This window comes from Condylura cristata, unplaced genomic scaffold, assembly GCF_000260355.1.
Source record: "Condylura cristata isolate star-nosed mole 26May11 unplaced genomic scaffold, ConCri1.0 scaffold00005, whole genome shotgun sequence".
NCBI classification, from domain to species: domain Eukaryota; kingdom Metazoa; phylum Chordata; class Mammalia; order Eulipotyphla; family Talpidae; genus Condylura; species Condylura cristata.
Genome location: NW_004567106.1, coordinates 45,521,197 through 45,541,078, shown reverse-complemented (window position 1 = coordinate 45,541,078; position 19,882 = coordinate 45,521,197). Strand labels below are relative to the sequence as shown.

Genomic DNA, 19,882 nt, shown 5'->3' with positions numbered 1-19,882 from the left:
ACAGATTAGTCCTGAATTAGTAAGAAATTTAGCCTTGTACAACTAAATATACTCAGAAGAGCTATTAGAACATAATTAATGTATAGAATTAAACTATTTCATTGTGGTTATGTACTTGTGCATGTTTTTGTAATACATTTTTAAATGTAATTTTTTTTCCTGGCACAACCCTTTGAAAAATATAGGTAATTTTTTGGAGGAAAACTGAAAGATGTTAAGGGTTCCCAAGTAAGTTAGGATTAAAGCTGCTAAAAGGCTGGGGCTCCATTACTTATTATATATATACATTTTATATAATTCATATATTTGTCAAATATATATACTTCCACATATCACCCACTATTGGATCCCTACAATCATAATTTCTTGTGTTAGTATCACCTGTTCTTTGCTCCTTGGTCTTTTCTCAACAAAACCCTTTTTTTAAAAGAACATTATTCCACTTCTCTGCTCAGGCCTATGGTGGCCTCTCACAACGGAGATGTCAGCCTTTGTGATGTGCTAGGACCAGTGATCCCCCCACTCTATTACTTCGGACCTCTTACTACTCGTATCTCATTCGTTCCACCTGTCTTGTGGCTGTTCCTCAAATATGCCAGATGCCATGCCACTTTCACATCTATGTAAACTGTATCTTGCTAGCAAGTTCTGCCCTGTTATCTATAGGACTGTAACCCACCTACTCAAATCTTTGCTCAAATGTCACCCTTTCAGAATTCCACCTTGACCACTCTATTAAACCCCAAACCTATTTACCTACATCTTTCCTACACAGCATTTTGTCACACATCTAACATGCTCTATAATTGGGTGAAATGCATTGTCTGTCTCTTGTCTTGCACACCTCCAGTGCTTAGTGATGCTTAGCATACAAATATATGAATAAATGAATCTTTATATCCCACATGGTCGGTGTTCAGTATATATTTATTAGGCATAGGTCATGAAGTACAGTGGATTAGAGTGCTTAACTAGAGCATAAGCCTATCTGTTAGCTCTGTAACTAAAATGAGTGGATAGATATGCACACCAAAGCTGTTATTAGTCCTTATCTCTGGGAGGAAACTGCTCACTGCAATAGTGATCAAGGGGGTCTCTACTTTTATTTCTAAGATTTAACATTTTTTCCCAACAAGATTAGTTGTATAATTGAAATGAGTACAAATGTTGAAACAAAAATTAGGTTTTGAAAGTAACAGGAAGTAAAAACAGAAGCGTCAATTTGAAGGAAGGCAAAGGGAGAACAATTTAAAGACTGCTTAATAGAAAAGCAAGCTATATGAAACTTGGTGCTTACAACTCTTCAGAGTACAAATAGGATATTCTTAGGTCACAGCATACATTAACATTTCAAAATGATAGATTTTTCAAACACAAATGATACTGCCTAAGTGTGAGGTAAAACCACAACCTACCATTGTTCATGTCAGTCCTGTGATTTTGCAATACTTACAGATTCATGATCCTTAAAAATAGGGAGAGGAGAAAAATAACAATAAAAACAAAAAACAATAAACAAAAAAAAACAATAAACATGTTTTAACATTTACTTTTCCCTTCTCATGGAAAATTGAAGAGGCATGAACCAAAACAAAAAATGTTTGAAAACCCAAATGGTTTTTATCTACTACCACTCCCAAGTAATTTAACTGCTTTATTCTCCCCTCTACGGCTGTTAAATCAATACTGCATTGTTAGTTTGTGTATAAGTAAGAAGTAAATTCTGCTTGGTTTCTAGGTCACAATTTAACAGGTCACAAGTCAGTGAAGAAAAATTCATTTCAATCAGAAAATACTATTTTTGAGTATGTGTACATGAAACTTCAATTCATATCAACATATCAACTTAATACCTAACCATTACAAAAGTATATTTTTCCTTTAAGTTTCCCCAAATACTTATAATTGCTTTTTCAAAAAAAAAAAAAAAAGTAAGGTAGATTTGGGCTCATTTCTAAAATGATGAACGGTCCTCTTCCAACATGTTAGAACAAAACCTAAAGCAGCTCTGTGCAATTCATACAGTACTTACTGTGAATTTAAAAATACGTTGAAATCGTTTCTATCTCAGTGGTATCTAATTATTTACAAATGATTTTGAGCCAAGAGGTTTTCTACAGGGCAAAATGTATACAGTTTCTTATAGTCTTCACAACTGATATTTCTCCAAATACAGTGTTATACTCTGAACAAGCAAGCCACTAAATAAGTATTAACATTCAACTGCTGGCTTAAACCTCAAAAAAAGTCTAATTTTACTGTAAAAGGTATAGCAACATAAACATGGAAATTTTGCACTCTCGTGTATCATGATTAGGTAAAAATTCATTTAGGCAAAATAGTATTTATGCTTCCATTTTATTGTTTTTAAGAATTAAACTGCCACCTCAGTAGTCTTAAGAGCAATATAATGAAACATACATACATTTAGACTTATGTCCATCATAGCTTCAAAGGCTTCCCTGAAATAAGGCTGGGGATTCACATCTTTTTTTCTTAAGGAAAGGAACACTAACAGTAATGTGTTACTCTTCTACCCACCCACCCTCATTCAAACAATAACTGGATGAATTCAAGTCTAACACCATTTAAAAATTTTGTCTGCTACAACACATTCATCTGATCTGCCTCCCTGCGTAATGTGTATTTCTTAAACCTAAATGAAAATAATCATTTCCATAAGACTAAAAATTCTTTTAGCTTGTTGGAATTTTATCATGATACTAATTTTTTTGTCCAATACATAGGCTAAGTGGTTTCATACCACATTCAATTCTAGTGAATTTTCATAAAAACTGAAGAGCTCTTTAGCCAAGAAGCTCTAGAATTTGGCTATTTTCTTACTACACCAAACAAAGAATGGTATTGAGTTTTCAACAGTAATATTTTAACACCTCCAAGAAAGGAGCATGAAAGGGAATCAAGTTTGTACCAGTCCAAGTACCTACAGTAAGATGACAGAAGCACTCACCACCAACATTTCACACTATTTCACTCCCATGCTTCTAATAACAAGAATTTCTCATTAGAAATATTGCATTAACACTGGACTCTCAGATTGCTATGTGTGAAAAAAATCACTTAACTTAAAAATAGTGTGTTAGTTATATTCGGCTAGTCAAGACTGAAATGGCCATTTATATAACGTTTAACTTCAGCTCTAATGTCACAGATGACTTTGTATCTTGATATCCAAGAGGAGATATTATTTTTGCCTGTACCTGACAGAATTAAATGGTAAATTAGCAATCAGTTCACCCTTTGTCAAAAAGAAATGTCCTAAATTTACACTACAAACTATTTAATAAATGATATCTGCATACTACACATTTCATGTTTATATTATGCACCATTTTAGAGGGGAGGAAATACTTCACAGGGGTTTATTCAAAGGATATATAATAATATCCCAAGAATGATTTATACATATGAATTCTGTATAAACTGTAAGTGGTCATCTTAGCTGGGCTGTAACAAGCCCCTATAATGCAAAAACTGACTCTAAAGGCACCTTATATAGCATTGAAATTCAATTTAGTCATTAACTTTTCTCCAATACAAAATCATCTGGTAGTCTTCACTGTAGACTCCATGCTAAAATATTCCAAGTTTTAGACTGACCAATAAAAGGAAATAGGATATAACTTTTTTATATTTCAAATTAAGAGAAAAATCCCTTATCACACAGTAATGAAACCTGAGCAATGCAAGTTTTTGATTACAAGAATGTCCTTCATTAATACAGTATTTAAATCCTCCATGGCATTTAAATTAATAGTTTAAACCCAATAAACAAGAACCCACTTAAATACAGGATCAAACTCTACCATGAAATGAGGAATTATATAAAGCCTATTCAGCCCTAAATGTTTAAGACAATGAGCAGAGTAGAACACACATCATCTAAATAACAGCATTTAAACAGCTCTATAATATAATGTTACTCAAGATTATTGAGTGTGGTGCATCATGTGATTCTAACCATTCGGTAAAAAAGCATTAATGAGCAATAGCATCCCGCAACAGCGTGGGGCATAGAGTTGATCACTTTGGCCCTATCTTTCTAAATAATTAGTAATGCCTTTTAAGATTACAAACATAAATATGTCCAAGTACTGGAATTCCAATGTATTTTGGTGCTCCTGAGGTTGCCTAAAAATGAAAAGGCATCCAAGTGAAGTGCATTATATTCTAATATACCTCAAAATTTCAGTGCCTAAAATGTGAAATAATTCTTTACCATTTAACAGTCTGCCTTACAGTAAAATCTAGTAGATTTTTACTTTTAGGGATTTTATTGTAACTTTGGGAAATTAGTGGTAAAACATATGGTTTTAAAAAACAGTATGTGGCTGCACTTAAATTCACATAAAAATAGCAATTTTACAACCATATTGAAATTTAATCCTTTTACACAGGTTAACAAAATGTATCACAAGAAAAACTAAACATTGGGTTTAACAAAAGCAGTACTTTGGAAAGTGGAACAATGAAAAATTATGCAAATTTTTTTTTTTTTTTTTTTACAAATGGTCACCTCTGGGTCAATTTACCACACTAGGGGAATAAAGTTGTTAAAATATAGCTGTGCTCTTCTGAGCCACTTATCTGCACTACGGTATAGTACTTGAAATCAATTCTAAGGTCAAGATTTAAAACCATTTTAAGAGACAAGACCCTAAGTGTTTTATAGTCACCTCAGTAATAGGTGCTTTTCCTTCCCAAAGCAGTCAAAGCTTAATTAAAAGATTGACTATACATAAGTTTTTTTTTCCTCATCATATCTTCAGTTCAAAATACTATTATCATTGGTAATACGGTCTATATCTTGTCTGATCTGGATGATGTGGTCCAGGAAGTGGGGTCTGAGAAGGCGGACCCTGCATTCGTGGAGGAGGAGGCGGCCCTCTTGGTGCAGGCCAAATACCAGGACTCATTCCCCCTGGTTGTGTAAATGGAGGGCTCAGAGTTCCTTGATCTTCAGTGAACTGGGGTAAAGAGCTAGGATTATAATGGTGAGGAGGGGGTGCAGTTACAGGTGGACCACCATGTTGAGGTGGGGGAGGTCCTGGAGGAGGATGATTCATATAAGGTGGCATCTGGGCAATAATATGTCCAGGGGGAGGGGTTATTGGTGGTGGAGCAGAGGTCATTGGTGGAGGTGGAGCTTGGCTATAAACCAAATGAGGAGTACCTGCGGCCTGGGGAGGATGTGGCATTGGATGGCTTATTGGTGGTGGAGGAGGTGGGGGTGGTGCATAATGTTGCTGTGGAGGCATAATATGATGAGGGTGCGATACCACTGGTTGACCCTGATATTCAGGATGATGGTGAGCAGGTGCTGGGGCAGGAGGTGGTGGTTCTCTAGCACCTGAATTTGAGTCATCCTGAATAGGGACAGTTATCAAATTGCTGTGTTTTCTTGTTGAAATACGAAAGGTTTCCTGACTGACTGAACGAGGTGGAGGTGGAGCCATGGACAATTCTGCTGGAGGAGCACGGATATCCTCATGAGGCTGATTATAGTGCTCATGTGGCACATGTTGCAAAGGAGGTGGTGGCATCATGATGTGCTGCTTTGGCGGAATATGGCTCATATGGTGCTTGTCTGGCGGCATTATAAATCGATCAGGGATTTCAGTTGGTGGAGGGGCAATAGGAGGATGAACGTTTTCAAGTGAAGCACGGGTAACAGGTTTTCCAGCTCTCATATGGCGGTGGTTGATATGAGCCTGTAAGTCTCTCTGAGACAAATATGTTCTCTTGCACCCTTGAACAATGCTACACATGAAGAGAGAACCTCGTGTACACTGCTCAATTCGCTGCACAGGATCACTACAGCTAAATTGAAAGGGAAAAAATTTGATTTACTAAAAACAGCCTATAAAAAGAATGCACTTAATTTCAAAGATATGGTAACTTTTAGCCATTGATTGCTACGGAAATCACTGAGTATTCACAATTAAAAGTTATAGTCACTGTACATGAACTTTATCTTTTTCCCTTTGTTAACTATTCACTATTAAGTACCAGCATTTCTATAAACCTCAAAACTCAATACAAGAAAAAAAAGTTTATCAAATAAAATTTTTTCAGAAAAGATGTCAATTTTTCCACGATCTGACTTTCGCAAACAATTCTAAGCTTTGCATCCATTTGCAAAAAGTTCCAGAAAGAGCAAGCCAAAGATCTGTCACGGTCATGCAATTCAAATTTGCACAGTATTTACTGAGCAGTAAGTATCTGCTGAGCAATAATATTAAGTAGAAGAGAGTAAGTGGAAGATGCTGTGAGGACTACAAAAATGAGTAAGGTCATCATAATTATCAGATTTCATAATAACATAAAATAACAAATAGCTGAACTATTAAGAGTCTTAAAAAGGGAAATCTTTTCTGAATTGTTTGGCAAATTTACTACTAAGATGATTATGCACTCCTACCTTAACATTTTCTTAATAACTCAGGGTCAAAATTATAACTATTTCTTATTCATTATATTTAATCCACTTTGCCCCAAGAGTCTTCTGAAAATAGTAGAAAAAGGAATGAATAGACATCAGAAGTGGGTTTTGGTATTGCTTCAGAACTTTTAAGAGATGCAATTTAGTCTCTTGTGTGATTCTTCAGGTGTATATCTGTGTTTACATTTCCCTACTTAAAAGTGATACCATTTAATCACTAATTAAGCACTGTGATTCAGTCAACAATGAGTTGTTATCACTGAGTTTGTGTCAGGAATTCGACACATAGTAAATGGTTCTGTATTCTTGATTTTGAATTGTGGCTATTTTCCACCTTTGCTCTAAGGCTGGAAATCTTTGTTGACACTATTAAGGCTTTCTTAGTGACTTTTCGACACTTCTCACTTTTTTCTTCTAAGTAACTGTTAGCTTAGAAGTATCTCCACAATAAAAAGGTATGAAACACTTAAAAGAAGTAAGTAGTACATAATATTTACATTAAGTTGAGTGGCCATCCTTCACTGCCTGATGTGGTCTGTTAATCCCCAACTTAGGTTCTAAAATAGCTAGGGGCGAACAATGAGGTACATGCTAAAAAATTAAGTTCTCTTTTAAATATTAATATTAGAACACTTACATAAAAGAGAAAATCTTTTAGGTTCTCTACATAGTGATTGATTCATTTCTCAAGGAATCAATCAGATACCTAAAGTGTATACTGCAGTGGAAAAGTAGGCAAAGTGAATATGTACTTTTAATTTCCTAATTTTCTGAATTATAATTCTAGGAAGGAAAGATTTTTTTAAACTCACAGAACAGATTATGAAATCTATTACTTTAAAGGCCTAATTAAAAATATGCCATGATAATTAGTTGTTACTGTGTGTCATTAAAGGATCCCTTTATCAGTGTTGCCAATTCTTACACCACAAAAGGGAATCATCCCTTACAACTGTCCACAGCTATGTCACCAACCAATACTACAAATCTTAGAACTTCCTTAAATCAGGTTATAAGTAATCTAGGAAGCCTACAGTTATTCCTACGGACTTTCTCGCCAAGTTTTTCTCAAGCCTTCCCTCAGGTATCCTATTACTCAGTATCAACCAAGACTTCCAGTTCATAACTTGTTTGAATTTATGACATGATGGTATTCTAAGATACACTCAAGAAAATAATGAGACTTCAAAGTAATAAAATCTTAATACAAATACATAAACTTACATAGTACTTAGGATATACTATGTTACACACACAGACATTTCCTGCTCTCTACCTTCAGTTATATTACTGAATTCCATTTTTCTTCAAATATAAATGCAGAACTATCATTTACTAAAGAGAGTATTGCCAAAAGTACTATAAAATTGCATTGTACTGCATTTTAAAAAATCACTAGCTAACACACAGTAATAGAAATATATGCATAAAAAATACATAATATACTACACCAAAATAGTTAGGGTTGCACTTTAAAAATGATTAGAACTTAATTCTCAAAAATCATATTGATTTTCTTAATAACATATTCAGTGAAAAATACATATATATATATATTCATTTAATTCTAACAATAACCCAGGGAGATAGGCAATATTGTTAGCTGCATTTTATAGAGGAACAAACAGCCTACGTCACACAGCTAACAAATGGAAGACCACGGTTTGGACCCAAGAAATAAAATCCAGAGTTTTTGATCTCAGTCACTACACTATACTATCCCTCTCCACTGTCCCATTAATAACCATTTTTGATTCTTAACACTAATTCTATGATAGCACATATATGTTGTTCAACTAAATTAACTAATTACCTAGCCATAACCTGAGGATACAGCCATGATAAACTCTGGGTTCACAAAGAAAAGATTAGCTAGTTCTACATGAATGATTATCATGCAGTTATTTTATATCACATCTTAACCTTTAATATAAATTATTAAATCATAAACTTTATTACTTAAAAATATGATATTCTTACCCTGGACACATCTTATCTCCTTTTTTTTCATGTAAAATAGCACAATCATAGCAAAATACATGCTTGCATGGAATCTGAAGAGAAACATATTACAGTTAAGCATACCAGAAAAATTTAAAAATATTTCCATAAAAAATATCAGTAGGTGAAGTGACCTAGACACAGAAGACACCTGAGAATGGTTGTTAAAACCAACACTTTTTAAGTATTACTTTTATAGAAGTAATCAACCTTTTTTCGCGCAAAGTCCTCTGAGAATGTGATGAAAGCTGGCTGGCCCTTTATCCAATAAATGCGTATATGTACAACTGCTTAGGTGTAAACCCTATTAATTTCACTTCATTCATGCCTCTGGCTGAATAAAAGAGTGAAGATTACACTATGTTTTATCTTATCCTATCCATCATGAAACTATTCCAAAGCAATAAAATAATAAATATTTCCAGCATTTAAGTAGCATTTTTCCCTGGTAGTCTTAATGAACTTCTAAAAATCTAAAAATAAATTAGAAGGGCACAGTAAAATGTTAAATCGTTTTAAACCTCACAGCCCATTAGTAATTTTGCTATATTATCTAGCAACACAATAGTGCACAATCTCTGCTCTGCAGCACCATAGACATATTACTGAATTCAATTGCTTTTTCAAACACAAATGTGAAGCTATCATTTTTTAAAGGAAAAATATGCCCAAAATATTATAAAATCAGTTAGGTTGCAACTTTTAAAAAATGATCACAACTCAATTCTCAGAAACTATAAATATTATTCAGTTTTTTACTAAAAATTGTAACTGAGAAATGAATAACTGATCTTATTATGTTAAATTAAAAAAAAAAGTCCTTGATAAATTAGAATAAATGTAAACTAACATGTCAAACAGTCCAAAAGAATCATTTTCAGAAGTTAGGGTTCTTACTATATATGTCAATAATGTACTAATAGAATTTGTGAAGAACATTCCATTAAATTCGTATTATCGCAAAATTTCTTAAACTCATTTAAATTGTCACCAATTTAGTTAATAAACGTATCTAAGTCCTACTTCATTCTATTTAAATTTAGAAACATAGAATTTAACTTAGTTGTTCTTACCATTCGTCCATAGATTTTAATAGGTAATCCACATTTGTCACAGAAATGAACTGGCGTATCATCTTTTTCACCTAAGATGTTTATCTGTTGAAATATAATTAATATTTTTCTTGTAAGTATTTATAAAAATTGTATCTACAAATTATACAATGAATTGGTATTTTATAAAAGCTACTGTATTAAAACAATTAGAAATAAAGGTGTCAGCATAATCACCTCATATTTCATACCAATAGCTATGCCATCATTAGTAGTTTGCTTCTTTCACAAATAGTGTCAATGTTTACTATTTTATTTAACTTTACTGAAAATTATTTCAACTTATTTTTTGAAATAGGGCATTAATTAATACGTTTGAACTGGAAGATAGCTATAATAAAAGTTCATACCACTCTTTCTATGTCCTACATTGTTCTGATAATTTTTTTTTTTTTTTAGTTATACCTGAAAGTCCCAAAAAAGATGTCCAGGAAATCTTCGCTGATTTCCAAACAATTCACCCCCTTTACAGTCATATCGTTCTTCTTCATTATAATCAAATCCTTCTGAGAAAAGAAAGTGTTAACTATTAACTTTTCAAAGCTCAAATTTCATTTTGGAATTACAAATACACAGCAAAACAGACCTATTCATTGAATGTCCATCTGATGCCTTTCAAAGTTCTTCCAAACAGGACTATTTTAAAACATCAACTATAAGTGATCTTGACATTTTATACCTCATAACTGAGATCAGTGCAACATGGAGATCCATCGTAATTCAACATAGAGGACATAATAGCAGGGCAGAAACAGACTTGATTTCTTAACTCCTATTCTCCTATGCTATCAGACTCACTCTATTGCAAAACTCAATAAGCATGCTTATTGCTCAAATTTTTAAGATACTTATCATTACTTATTCTAGGCTAACTACAAAAGTGGAGTGATTCAAGAAGCTAATTTTTTATAACCAAAAGAATAAAATAAAATCAAAGAATTCTCCAATATTTTCTTCTCATGACTTTCTTTTTCCAACCTTAAGCTAGTACTAATTTTTAAAAACAGTAATATATTCATATTGCCTCCTTTCAGTTAAAACATTTCCTTGGTTAATCAAACAGTAGTAACTACATCATATTTATTACAAGTATCCTCCCCTACTGCATATATCAACAAATGTAAAACAATATGAAGATCAATTTTTCTAACCTAGTTAAAAAGTTGATGGGAATCCTCTCATCTCATACAAAATAACAGAAAACCAGCGCAAGTTTTGGTGGGATTCTAGTAGAATCCAATTACCTAGAGTAAAGCTGAGAAGACAAATCTATCCTTCCAAGGTGCCAGGCTTCTCACGACTCTTTTTGGCCCTAGAACTGGTAAACAGAGTAGCCAAAGCACACAAGTTTTAACTTTACCCATATGGCTAAAGTACATCACCTGTATAAGGACAGATGGGAACACACACACACAACAGACACACATACTGATACAAAAATTTTTTGAAGCTGATACAAATACTTCAATGTACTACTGTCTAATTATTTCCTATACAAATGCAGAGTTCAATAACTGTTTTATAAGTGACATCTAAGTGATGCTAGGCTCTTAAATGGACCATTTAAACCTTATAAAAAGCTAGTGTCATTTAAATCTCAAAATAAGGAAAATAACTTTTTCTTCTTTATCTAAAATGCAGAAAATCATTTAGCAAAACAATAGCCAAGGATTAAGAGCACATGATCATCTTTCATAGTAGTTCAACCTATACACAAATGTGTATATATACATATATATGTGAAATACATACATACATATATATGTATGTATATACATATGTATATGTATACACACATATATACACACACATTTGTATTGCACCCAAAATTTTCAATTAACGTCTAGGGGAAAAAACCAACCAGTCACCATTTTACCCAAAATTAGGTATAACAAAAGTACCTTCAGCCTCAGTTTGCTCTATTAGGAGATCAGAGCACCCTCTAAAAAAAGATGTGAACTAGGGATCAGAGTTGGGGACTGGGTACCTGAGAGGGAACTGAGAAGGGAGATTTTATCTTTTTTACATTGTTTGCATTATTACAAGAATTTATATATTAAAAAAAAAGTCAAAAGGAGGGACTGGAGATTATAGATACTGCAGCAGCAGCTCTAAACTGATATGCTACGATTAGTAACATTGACTTCAAATGTAGTTTAAAATGGGTAGAGAAACTACATTAAAAAAAGAGCCGGGCACTTTCTGGTGGGGCAACGCGTTAGGACACAGCACTGTTAGTTAGCTGTAGCAGCTTCAATGAGAGTTCAATCCCTCGCCCCGAAGTGACCCACATGGCCTGCAGACCTCTCCTGATCCGCCCGCTGCTCCCCTCAGCAGTGGACTTCATCAGCCTGCCTGTTCTGCTCCCCACTCTGTCTCTGGTGAAGCCTTTCACTGCCCCTATACCTCTGGCTTGTATCCCAGGTTCTGTATGAACAAATAAATAAAATTTAAAAAAAAATAAAAGCCATAAAACAAGGTATACTTAAAACAATCTGATTCTATAAGAAACAGAGACAAAGCAGGAATAGAATAGAAATAGACAAAAATACTTGCAAACTTTAATATATGGTAATGGCAGGACAGATTATTCAAAGACTGGGAAAAACAGCTAGCTGTTTTGGAAATAAAAGTCTGACTCCGTTTCTTTAATAAAAATAACCAAGTACCTATCCACAAATGTTCCAAAGTGGGCAAAAACATACTTTTTCTGAAAAGGCCAAACAGGTGAGTATTTTAGGCTATGTAGGCCATATGCTCTCTCGGTTACCCAACTGTCACATTTATAGCATGGAAGCAGTCCTAAATAGTATTTAAAGGTATGGACATAACTGTGTTCCAATGAAACTTTATTGACAAAATTAAAGCTGGAATTGGCCTATCGTTCATCATTTGGGGATCCTGTATTAAAGGTTAAGATGGAAGTACTGTTTTATATTCAGATAATAGGGTAAAAATCTTTCTAAGAATGCCATAAAATCCAGAAGTCATAACAGAACAGACTACATATGTGACCGCACAAAATCAAGTTTCTCCAAAAAAAAAAAAAAAGTATATATAGAATTCAAAAGATAAAACAGAAACATGCAAGATATATAACAAATGACAAATTTTATTAATTTACAAAGAGCTTTTAGAAATCATGAAAAAGACAACTAAATAGAAAAGTGGGGAAATGACATAAAAAGGGTGATCCTAGGACAAAGAAACAGCCAATATTATTAAAAGGTATACAATCCACTCACAACTGAAGAAATTTACATCAAAACAATAATTTTGAAAAGTATCAATATGGATATGTGGAAGTATAAACTGATGTACTTTTTAAAAATAGCCATTTGACAATACCTGTCAAATTCATGCAAAATTTAAAATCTCCAGAGTACACACACTTAAGCAGTATGTACAAGGATATGTACTGCAACACTGTTTTTAATCCACAAAACTGTTATAGTATATCCATAAATGAAATACCCAAGTCTATTTTTTTTAATGGGGTAGATCTTACATACTAATAAGGCAAAAATCTTGACCTCAAATTACATAAAAAAGGGCAACTATACATTTTAAAAGTAACTTTAATTATGATGTAGTAAGAGATTATCTACAGGAGGAAGAAATACTAAGCCAAAATTCTCTAACTGGAAAGAAAAGTACAGCTTGCCAAAAGGGGAGAGTACGAAAGACTTTTTTTTTTAAGTAGCTACAAGTAAGTAAGATCACATGGACTATTTGGTGGAGTCAGATACCACAGAAAGACTTTTGGACCCATTTGTTTAAACAAATTACCTTCATCACCAGGTGGAGCCTTTGCAGGCATCCTGTTTATAGTCCTTGGAGTTCGAGGTGCAGCTTTGGCTTTGTTCCCTTGTTTGGAGATGAGCTTTATAGGAATTCGTCTTCGAACATCAAGACCACCCAATGATCCTGAACTATTAGTGCCTTGTAACTCATTGTCTGTTTTACAATAAAAAAATTAATTTTAGTTTTTATTTGAAGGTTTGCCACAGGTATTAGAGCAACATAAATGGGTTTTCTTCTTAAATATTATTTTTATATAAGTTTACGCACTAATTTCCTTGATTTTGGATAAACCTTTAAATTGATCAATGCTCCTGAGATATGAACATTTGCAAAAGTTGACAAAAGTTATAGAACCTCTGTAAAAAAAAGTGGGTAATAAAATTTTCCATACAATTCAATTCCAAAGGCGTTTAAAGAACTGTATAAGCTTTCATAAATCTAAGATAAGACCCTAGCTTGAATTAATTACATATTTTGAAAAAGTAGAGTATGGGGGGAGGGGAAAAAAGAACTCTATCCATCAACATGCAAAACAAGCACTAGATAAACTTTGTAAACTGAATCTGCAACAGTTTAATTAAAAAAATACAACTAGAAACAAAACTAACATTGACAATGACAAAATTAAATAATGCATTTGAAAATGAAGTCAGTTTTAAAGGAGATTCTTCCTTGCACTGTAACAGAAAACTTAAGAGGGATGCAAGGTTTCCCTAACTCAAATAGCTCTAAACAACCTAAACTTTCTAAATCCTGCTTGTTATTAGCTAAGAAATAAATTAATTCAAGTCCAGTGACTAATGGGAGGACTATTTAACAGAAATGATTCCATTTAAAGCTTTAAAGTCACCTTGCTTTCAAAGCAAGGATTATAATATGCAAAGATTACAATATTGAAATTATTCACTTTTTCTACTAAAGACAAAGAAAAGGAAATGTCCTAACAAAGGAAATGCAGATATCTTAAAACAGTAACGTTTTAAACATGATAAATTAAAGAACAAGGCTGAAAAACTGCCTCCTCAGACCACAGTTCAGTGGAAATAGCAAAACTGTCTAATTAAATTCAGTGAAGTCAAATTTTGTAGTAACTAGACCTAATGACTCCCAAGGTTTCTAGGCTCACACACAAGTTCAAGTCACACTGATCTGCACTCTTTTTGAGTAATAATACAGAGAACAAAAGTCAAGATAAGTCCTTAACAACTAAATTCATTTCGATTTACTTTCTATTTTTACTTTCATAAAAACTAGTCCTCAAAAAAAGTTTCATGGAAAAGGAATTACAAAAGCTAAAATAATGAGTTAAACCCAACATGACCAATTTTCAACACTTGGCTGACGTAGTAACAGGATAAATAATGTAGTTCATCTGCTTTCAGTTTAGTTACTTACCTATGCAAACATACCTAACAATCAAGACACAGATGACAGGGTAACTTTTTTTCTCAAAAGGTATTTCTGATTTTCCAATGAACCAAAAAAGGCAGGGCAGTCAATGTTGTCTTTTCAGGTATTAAAGGGAAGTGTGACAGTTTTACCTTGGTGAATGATCATACTAGCACTTCTCTGCTACAAGTTTTTTTCATAATACCTTGAACCCTTCAAGTCACTACTATTCCCTACACAGCCTACTACCATCACTTTCAAGAATCAGCGGTCTGCCTTAGAGACTCGAATCACATAAAGTATAGCATTAAGTAGTGACATCGTTCTGGGTTTGTCTTTAGGGTTTTTTGGTTTGTTTTCCTCCTAAATATGCAAAATCAGTACATACAGTACAATTTCCTTTTGACTATGCCAAACAAAAACAAAGTCCAAACAACGTAAGTCCTTGGATTTTACAAAGAAAATGAGAACTAAGGATAACAGATAATTTAAGGTGAATCCACTTTAAAAAAGGAAGAACACTTTCACATTACATAGTTTAAAAGACTTATTTACAATCGTATCTTGAGGTAACCAAGATATATTTTACAAAATTTAAATTGCCCTATGGTGATGGCATATGGGTGATTGTGTGATGGGAAACCCACGGGGATTACAACTGTGATGTTTGGAAAAGGCACAAAACGATGTAAAAATAAACGTATTATTTTTAAGAAATTTTAAGTTACGATTAACAATTAGAATGACAAAAAAAAATCTGGGAATTTTCTGGGGTGATTTTTTTCAAGCAAAATTCTATTAGAGCACCACATGGCAGTCTTCATTTTGTTTGACTTTTTCAATCTTACATTTCTACTTAATAACCAAGAGTTCCATTGATTTCCCCACGGGCTGCTCTTAATCCCTTGATATTCTTCTGAATATATTTCATTCTTCTGAAATGCCTATTCTGTCTTAAGACCTGTCCTTCCATTTACTGATTGCCTGGCCTTTCCTAACTTGCCAGTGATTTTATTTGTGACTGAAATAGTTACCAAATTCACATTTGTGAATTTCAGGAAAATCTGTATCTTTTGCCAGGTCTGTCATCATAATCAACATAAAGCATTTGGTATCTTTTCATGATAGGAACATCAAGGATACTGACTTACAATGAAGTTTAAACAGAAAAGAGGCTAGCAATCAAGAGAAAGGATATCTGACTAGAAACTTTTTAAGTGGTCAGCTCATTCATGGATATTTTCATGTGAAGATGACTCTTATTTTTTAAGATAACTTTAACTAAGAGAAATGAATACTTAAAATACACACCCACTTACTTTAGATAACATAATATCCTCTAAACTATGGAAAAGGCTTGACTCCCAACTCCAAATAGGTTTCTATGATTAATATTTTGCAAACATTAAAGGTCTGCTATTCTAACATGAAGATCCCAGAGTCAATTCTATAAAACTTCCAAACAACAGCCTGGTTCTAGGTTCTCCTTTATATTCACATTCTGTAAGTGATTTCACTCACCCTCATGCTTTAAAGTTAAGGGTACTAAGTCCCTGATACACTTTCAGAGCAGAACTTTCCTTTGATCTGCACCTGATTTTTATCTCCCCTGGTACATCTCTCAACATACATTTCATACTGCAGAGTACAAAATCTTGTACCTAAATTCCTGTCTCACTGCTATCCCTTTAAAAAAAGTCCTTTTTCTCCCCATTTTCCCCTGCTCATACTAGCACTACTGTACATATTAGAAACCCAGGTCTCTTTCCTTTCTCTTGCATACCTCCAAACCAATCCATTAGTACCTGTATGAGATCGAGCCCCAAAATTCTTATCTTCCCACTCTCTTTTTCACTAAGCCACACCTCCCTTCTGGTTCTACAACCATCCCCTAAATTGTCTGTTTTCTATTACTCTAGACTCCCCCTCTTACACCATTCTTCATAGAAGTTCCTATATATTTTAGAAGAGATTATCCTTCTCGGCTGTTGAATATTGGACTTAAAATTCAAATCTTTACCACGGCCTTGAGTCTTGCAGGACCTGTTTCCTGCCTTCCTTTCCAATCTCCTCTTTGGGCTCTTAGTAGCTAACCAAGCTGCAGCCAACTAACCTTATCTATTTTCTTACCTCGTTTTTGTATTTGCTGGAAATGCTTTCCCCATTTATTCCATGGCTAGATTCTCATCCTCCATCAGATCTGAGCTTGTAAGCTACCTTTCCCAAAAAACATTTCCTGATCGGTCTAATGGCTCCTATGCGTCTTTACCAAACCACTTATCATAATCTGTAAACCTTTAGGGATTAAAAATTTCGTTTATTGTTTCTTCCCCAATAGGACAAAACTTCCACATGCATGGGAACTCAATACGTCTTGTTTTTCCATTCCATCTTTTGCAAACCATTTTTGGCTTCCCTCTAACAGAACTACAGGTATCTGAACTATGCAATATATAATTATATTACTACGTAGAAATTTGATGACTGAGGACATCTCAGTACTTAAGAAAGAGCCTTCTTCCTCCACTTGTGATATGGTTGATATAACTGCGGAGCACTAACTTAAAGCGCAGTCATTCAATATTCGAAAACCACAAGGAAGCAAAGATGAAACACACAACAAAGAGTGGAGACACTTTTATGTGAAGAATGAGGATGTCTTGGTTTTAAGCTCTCCGTTGTAAATGTCCCCAAATGATGAATAAGGACCACGGCCGAAACGCGCAATATGTAGGGCTTAGGCTGCCCCGCGCATAATTCCAAAAACCACATTCCACTCCATTCTCTCACTTCTAGTCCCTATAGGACCAGAAAAGAACGAACGACAAGAGATGACCACCGCAGCACCCGCCCAAAGCTGACTGAGGCAGCAGGAAGTCTCCAACCCACTCTCGCCCAACCACTGCCGGCGTAATGAGGCTTCCCCGATTCCGAGGCTGGGATCTCTACCCGCCCGGTCCTCCTAACGCAGGGCTGAGCTGGGGGTGAGAGGGAACAGAGTCGGCGCTCTCTCCTCCCCACACGACGGGCGCCGCCGGCAGTCCCAGTGCCGAGCTCAGCAGAACCAGAAAAGAAGCGGCTGTTGCCGGCACCGAGACTGTAGGTACCACACCGGAGGCTAGGCCGGGGAGCAGTAGGCCCTCGCCGCACCGGGAGAGATCAGTGAGATTCCTTTCTTTCCGCCATACCCCACTGCTGTAGGGCGAGCGTAACCCCTCTATGCCCGCCGGGCGACCAGTCCCTGGCCGGCCAAGGGGGCATGGAACAGGGACCCCCACTGCCTCCGCCTCCTTACCAGTGTGATCCATGATTCTGCTCGCAGGGCACAGTGGGAGCGGAAGTCAACCGCTCCGGAGTCGCTCGAAGCGCGTGCGCGCTCCCTTCCGGAGCCCAGGAGGCGGAAGTACGACCGGGTTGCCCGGACTGTGGCCTCCGAGGACTCTCTTCTCTCCCGGCCACTGCCCAACTCCGATGAAGAAGTCAGGCATAGTTCGGGCAGGAAAGATAGAGCGAGTACGCGAAATGCTTCGACGTCGAGCTTGCTAAGCTGCTCGTGTGCTTCAAGAGAAAGTTTTTAACTGTGGAAAGGAGCCCGACGGGAACGGGGTAGGGGAGCGGTGGGAGCCGGAGAATAAGCTTGCAGCGGGGAAGGCGCCCTCCCGCCCCCTCGGAGCGTTGCCTTCTGGGACTCGTAGTGCGCCAGGACTCTAAGGCGGCCAGGCCCACTGCGCAAGCTCGGCCGTTGGATGGCCCCACCCCGACGGGCGGAGTAACGGTTTGGAATCCCCCCTGAGCCCGCAAGTGTCTGTCTCCACCCGGTCTAGGGAAAGTGTAAACACGCGCGCTCCGGAAGGCGTCCTCCTGTGGGAGGTTACCCAGGGGATGGGTGAGCTGTGTGGAGCTCCCAGCAGGGGAGAAAGGCTCTGTTGCTTTGTCTAAATTTTGCTTTGTCGTGACGAACTACATAGACCCACGCAGAGCAGACTTGGTAGATGTCCCCCCTGCTTGCCTCGTCTCCCGTCCCCCGTCCCCTCCTCTTAAGTTTCTAACAGTTCGAGAGACATTTATAATGCTGGATTCCACTCATTTTCGCAAGGAAACGCTGGTGGCGCTAGGACCCCCTACATCACCTCTGCTAAGGACAGGGCAGTCGCGGCGCAGCTGCCTGTTTTTGGGGGGAGGGGGCACTCGGCGATACTGGGCAGAGTGGAGCTGAAAGAGAGGGGTGGACTCGGACTCAGGTGGAGAGAGCGTTAGGCTGGCCGGAGGGGAGAGGTTAAAAAGGAAAGGCCCAGAATGATGAAGAGAGAGTTACCACAACAGGCAGTATCTAGTTCCAGTTCTTGGTCCCAGGGGTTTGTGGTTGCTGCTGCCTTCATCTTCCTCAGCCAGACAAAAAAGAAAGTGCCAGAGGCTGGTGATTGCTGGGGACCTTCAGTGCAGTCTTCACCTCGCGGACTTGGCTCATTTGTGTCCACTCCCTTCTCCAACCTTTACTCTTGATGCTCTCGGATGAGTCGAAAGGAACACAATTAGTGGAAAACACAAGCTTGGGAGTCAAGGGATTTGGGTTCTATTCTTGTCGTCCCATGGTGACGACATCATTACCTTGAGTTATTCACGCTTTCAGTGCCAGAGTTCCTAGATCAACAAGAGATTATACTGACCCCTTGTAAAAAATGTTTTCAGGGTACTGAGTTCTAAATAAAGTATGTGTACAATGTGGTGTGTCTATATCGTTACGGAGTAACAGCTTTCGATAATGCAGTCATCAGTGCTGTAAGTGTTCGGTGTTATTTGGCTAATGTTTTACTGGGATCTTTTTTTAAAAGCTTCCCCATTATATCTGCAGCCTTATAAACAGTTTCCTGGGTTCATTCATAACTAAGGACATTAGTGAGTCAAAGTTACCACTTGTGTTAAGATGTAAAGCTCAGTATTCCTAAGTGGTTTTCAAGATGTTTTCAATTGCTGGCACTGTGTTTGTTTTGGAGGCTGGTGTCTTGCCTCCCTTACCTCCCTGGTTTTCTAAATACATTGCTAGTAAATATAGTCATGAGGCATTTTCACCCGCTTGGGTACAAAAGAAGCTAGTTTTCTCCTAGCAAGTTTT

At 36.3% G+C, this 19,882-nt stretch overlaps 1 protein-coding gene across 4 annotated transcripts; it reads right to left on the bottom strand.

Annotated features, from left to right (window-relative positions):
• Window positions 1-2,339: 2,339 nt before the first annotated feature.
• On the bottom strand, window positions 2,340-19,532 carry CBLL1 (Cbl proto-oncogene-like 1, E3 ubiquitin protein ligase). 4 transcript variants are annotated; one of them, XM_012721047.1, is made up of 6 exons: window positions 19,085-19,532; window positions 13,366-13,533; window positions 9,982-10,079; window positions 9,538-9,621; window positions 8,444-8,517; window positions 2,340-5,841 (listed from the first exon to the last, which is right to left on the bottom strand). In XM_012721047.1, exons 1-6 carry the CDS (start codon window positions 19,146-19,148, stop codon window positions 4,806-4,808), a joined length of 1,524 nt encoding a protein of 507 aa, XP_012576501.1. In that variant the 5' UTR covers window positions 19,149-19,532; the 3' UTR covers window positions 2,340-4,805. The 4 variants fall into 4 exon arrangements, with proteins under 4 accessions (XP_012576501.1, XP_012576500.1, XP_004676989.1 ...); XM_012721046.1 differs by having other exon boundaries at window positions 9,982-10,082; window positions 19,085-19,531; XM_004676932.2 differs by having other exon boundaries at window positions 9,982-10,082; window positions 18,065-19,163.
• Between the last annotated feature and the right edge of the window lie 350 nt (window positions 19,533-19,882).

Coding starts and splice junctions, on each gene's coding strand:
- CBLL1 (XM_012721046.1), bottom strand. CDS start 19,148: ATGAAGGCAGCAGCAACCACAAACCCCTGGGACCAAGAACTGGAACTA. Junction 10,083..13,365: donor GGCTCCACCTGGTGATGAAG/GTAATTTGTTTA, acceptor TTCTTTTCTCAG/AAGGATTTGATTATAATGAA. Junction 9,622..9,981: donor ATCTTTTTTGGGACTTTCAG/GTATAACTAAAA, acceptor ATATTTCAACAG/ATAAACATCTTAGGTGAAAA.